Raw genomic sequence first — 4495 nt, forward strand, 5'->3', positions numbered from 1 at the left:
ACGTATCCGGCCCCGGCGACTACGCCTTTGCCATGGATTGGCCAGGTACCGAACATCACAGCCCCGGCAACGCCTCCGCGCGCATGCGGGTATTGACTCGACCTCTAGCCGCTCAGGTCTCTCCCGTCGGTGGTTTCGGCAAAGACATGCCCGACCGTCGCCCGGGCTTGGCGCTGGCCCAGCGGCTCGCTGGCTCGCCGTTGCCGGTCATAAAGTGTGACGATTGCCCGCGGCAGGTGGTGCGCCGAGTTTCCACCACGCCGGAACATCCCAGATGGGTGTTCTTCAAGTTCAAAAAAGATGGGGTATGTACTTATTTTGATTCGGTTATTCACCGGAATCGGCGCAATTTCGACTGCTCATTGTTTTCTCAAATTTGTGTGTAGGATAAATTCAAGATTTGGTATTGGGAAGAAGATTGCATCGATCTATTGATAGCATGAAATTTGATAGATGCTTGTGCACTTGTTAGAGTAGAGGCTAGAGATGAGACTAGATGCGAAGCAACATCGAATTTGTAGGAATCAAAGAAGAAAGAAGTGTGGAAGCTCGAGAATCCAATAGAGAGAATCAATAATGAAGACATAGAGAAAATATTAATCCAACTAATGGGAACAGTTATAAAAGTTGGATATCTTTTAAAATGTCTAATTTTGGTTCTTGGTTTCTTTGATGTTGTTCTTGTAGCGAAGAAGAATTAATGAATTATGTACTCCCGTGTATCAAAATGTCGTTGAATGAAATAAAGAAATAAAAAAAAGTGTTTTGGTTGCTGAAAATGAAATGCAAATGAAAAATATATTTAGTCCATTATATATAAGGGATCGGTTATATATAAGGTCCGATTAAAACTTAGTGAAATAAAAATACTTCACTAAGGGTTTACTAATCCTCCGCTATTTTTAGAGGATCCATTAAAGTTGCCCTCATCCATCCTTTGGCCCGTTCTCTTTTGTTCTTCCTCCGGCCGACCGTTCATCCTGCAAAATCGGACGGCAACGGAACCATTCGCCCTTTAGCTCAAGAGTACAATATTCGATTGATAGATTTTGCCTCTTTTTATCCTTATCGACCAGGTGGCCGCAGCGCATTGCACATGACACTCGCAAAGCCACCGCGAGTCTGCGACGCAGAACTCTCTCCTTGGCTATACCTGTGCATATGTCGGGCTGGGCCGGGCCGAAAAAAGCCAGGTGCTGAAAACCCAGGCTCAAGCCCAACCCGCCTTGACTGTCGGGCCTAATAAATCGGGACCGAGCCCGAAAAAGCCCGAAACGGCCCGGTCCGCCCTGCACGACTACGGCTAAAATTTTAATTTTCACAAGCTTGAGCCCGGCCCGATCTATCCATCAGGCTCAATTTCAAGGCCCGAGCCTGGCCCGAGACTTTTTCGGGTCTGGTCGGGCCGTCCGGGCCGGGCTGCCCATGGCCAGTTATGACCTCGCCTAGTGGTTCCCCGGCGGCCGCGCCCGCGCCAGCTGCCGCTTCCGGCGGTAGCCTTCAACTCCCGCGTCACCCAACCGCACGTGCCCGACTCGCCGCCAGTAGATCTGGCGGCCGCCGCGGAGCTAGTCGAGCAGTCCGTGGGCAGAACAGAAAGCGCGCCGTTCCTGGCCGTGGGCAGGCCGCCGCGGTGAAGGCCAACTCCGGCCTCCCCGTGGGCTTCGCCCCCTCCTGTGCCACCTCCCCGTTCGGCGGATTCATCCGGTTCAACCCCGGCCAGCAGCCCTGTTCGGATGCATGCCCCAGTACGCGCTGCTCCGCCTCGCCTGATACAGCGGCGTCACGGTGTGCTCCAAAGTCCGAAGGCTCCATTTCCTTTGTGTTTGTAGCGGGGCGTAGGATGATTTTGTGCTACATTTTAAGAGTTTGCAAAGAGAGGTAACTTGTCTGTATATACTGGGTTGCAAATTGAAAATTCCAAAGGATTATAATACACATGAGTTTATCCTCTCATTGTGCATACCCTAGCATTAGTTCTGCATATTTTGGTGAAGTAGGAGAAACAATAAATGTTAAGACTGCAGTCGATGCCTTTTTCCTTTCTATTAGAATTCCACATGTTCAGTTTATTTGGGGATGTTTCAATATATCTGAATGAATGAGTTGACCGATTGTCAGGTCCGCTGTTGAATTACCAAGTCCACAGAACAATTTCTACCGGGTGCTCTGAAGTCCCAAATTGGTTTGCTACATGATCAAACAAATTATGTATTTTACAGTTCGGCGATCCTTTTATAACTTCAAAATTCACTTCCAGTAGTGTGATAACAAGCAGTTAGTCATTGCTGCATGTGGCTGGTCTGGTCGGTTCTGACAAAGGGCAGCAGCACACTATGAGAATGCGGTTATTTATTCTGATGCCCATTGTGCTCAGTAAATGGGTAAGGAAGTGTGAAAATACAAGAGCAATCTATCATGCTTTCCAATCTACAATTTTGTAAATGGCACATATATGGAAATAGTGAGTGTTGATAATAAATAGTCTTGGCAAGACAAATAGTACTATCTGGTGAATCTTAATACTATTCTCAGCTTTGAATAAGCTGTTGAAAAGTTGTTCTCCAGTAGACCTGAGTTTTGTTCCAAATCAATATTGCAAATCTGAATTCAAAATTATTGCACAGTAATGATTAAACTTTTTCTTTTGCCACAGGAGTTTGATTAGATAAATCAATTCTCGCAGGCATTGCTAAGTCACCATAGATGAGGGTGCATCTGTTGAAGCCGAAAGTAATGACAATTCACAGAGTATGCTCTATGCAAAGAATTGCCACCAGGAGGCTGCTGGGACAATGTCATAATTTCAGGGGAGCTTCCTTCTGGGTGGGGGAATGCCCTTCGAGTTACTGTTCTGGACCCCACATCTTGCCCATTCAACATTTCATCAGATGTCATAACATGTGTTGGATTTTCAATATTCTGTTCTGTTTGTTTGCTTTTGCTGATAGCCCTTCTGATGCTTCAGGGAACTGTTCTGAATAGTAGGCGAATGTTTTGCTAAATTTACCAGGATTTCTTGGATAGCGCTGACCTTGTGACATCAAATATGCTATCTGCGTACCCTTGGGCTTTTGAAGCAGCTACGCTAGCTGTAAATAATGCTCTTTCTGAATAAGTCGTTTGCTTGCCAGCTTAATAATGCGTAGAGAGTTTTCTCAATCCTATTGCTGCTTCTCATGTACAGTAGAATTGTTTTCCTCACTTTGTCAGATGCATTTTTTTTCTCTCTATCAGATGTATTGTGTGCTATCTGCTTTCTTTTATGCAGATGTATTATGCTATCTGCTTTCTTTTATGCAGAGTTATCTGCATTGTGTTATTTTCTTTCTTTGTTTTCGAATTACCTGCCTTCTGCAACATAGGAACATGCTGTTTCTGACGTTAATTGCTCATCAGGTCCTAGTTGGGTTGCGGTGTCGAACTGTCGCTAAGAAAGAAAGTAAATTTAAAGGATATATTTTGCCTGGAAAAGGGAATACCCCGCCTCTTGAAGACTTCAGAGTGATGCACACAGGTACAAATTTAACAGAGAAATATTCAAGCAAATAACAAATCATATCTACTGTATCTGGTGTGCCCCCCCAAAATAGCAAAATAAATTTCTTTCTAACTTTACTTTTTACAAGTGCAGGCAACTTTTGATTTGCTGCAGGCTAGTCACAAGTTACTCTTTGTTTTTTCTTTGAATAGATACAAGTTACTCTGGTACGGCTTACGTATAGCCAGGATGTCAGCTCCTTTGCTATTTTATTAGGCCAGTACTAGGCGTCATCCGGATGATGTCCCGGGGAAATAAGCCGCCTTGCCCGTCGTTGATTTCCGCTAATACAGTACGATCTGGGCCGATGGATTCCTTGACGACTGGACCACCGCACGGCTTAAATCCCAACATGCACATGTCTCCCGCAGCTCCAGCCACCAACGTTGAAAGATCGTGGATGTCGCCGAGGGGGGGGGGGGTGAATAGGCGCTTTAAAATAATTACGGTTTAGGCTTGAACAAATGCGGAATAAACCTAGCGGTTAATTTGACAAGCACAAAACCTACAACAACTAGGCTCACCTATGTGCACCAACGACTTATGCTTAGCAAGATAAACAACTAAGTGATAGCAAGATATATGACAAGAAACAATATGGCTATCACAAAGTAAAGTGCATAAGTAAAGGGTTCGGGTAAGAGATAACCGAGACACGCGGAGACGACGATGTATCCCGAAGTTCACACCCTTGCGGATGCTAATCTCCGTTTGGAGCGGTGTGGAGGCACAATGCTCCCCAAGAAGCCACTAGGGCCACCGTAATCTCCTCACGCCCTCGCACAATGCAAGATGCCGTGATTCCACCAAGGGACCCTTGAGGGCGGTCACCGAACCCGTACAAATGGCAACCCTTGGGGGCGGTCACCGAACCCGTACACTTTGGCAACCCTTGGGGGCGGTCACCGGTACCCGTCAAATTGCTCGGGGCGATCTCCACAACCTAATTGGAGA

The 4495-nt window shown here is 46.1% G+C and overlaps 1 protein-coding gene across 6 annotated transcripts; it reads left to right on the forward strand.

The window, feature by feature from the left end:
- The first annotated feature begins 1417 nt into the window (after positions 1–1417).
- On the forward strand, positions 1418–3241 carry LOC123054772 (uncharacterized). 6 transcript variants are annotated; one of them, XR_006426322.1, is made up of 4 exons: positions 1418–1881; positions 2122–2185; positions 2261–2384; positions 2657–3241. XR_006426322.1 is itself a non-coding variant. In XM_044478617.1 (2 exons), exons 1-2 carry the CDS (start codon positions 1436–1438, stop codon positions 2670–2672), a joined length of 369 nt encoding a protein of 122 aa, XP_044334552.1. In that variant the 5' UTR covers positions 1418–1435; the 3' UTR covers positions 2673–3241. The 6 variants fall into 6 exon arrangements, 1 of the variants encoding a protein (XP_044334552.1); XR_006426324.1 differs by having other exon boundaries at positions 1418–1788; XR_006426320.1 differs by having other exon boundaries at positions 2122–2384.
- The last annotated feature ends 1254 nt before the right edge of the window (positions 3242–4495 follow it).

This window comes from Triticum aestivum, chromosome 2D (genome assembly GCF_018294505.1).
Source record: "Triticum aestivum cultivar Chinese Spring chromosome 2D, IWGSC CS RefSeq v2.1, whole genome shotgun sequence".
NCBI classification, from domain to species: domain Eukaryota; kingdom Viridiplantae; phylum Streptophyta; class Magnoliopsida; order Poales; family Poaceae; genus Triticum; species Triticum aestivum.

Coding starts and splice junctions, on each gene's coding strand:
- LOC123054772 (XM_044478617.1), top strand. CDS start 1,436: ATGACCTCGCCTAGTGGTTCCCCGGCGGCCGCGCCCGCGCCAGCTGCC.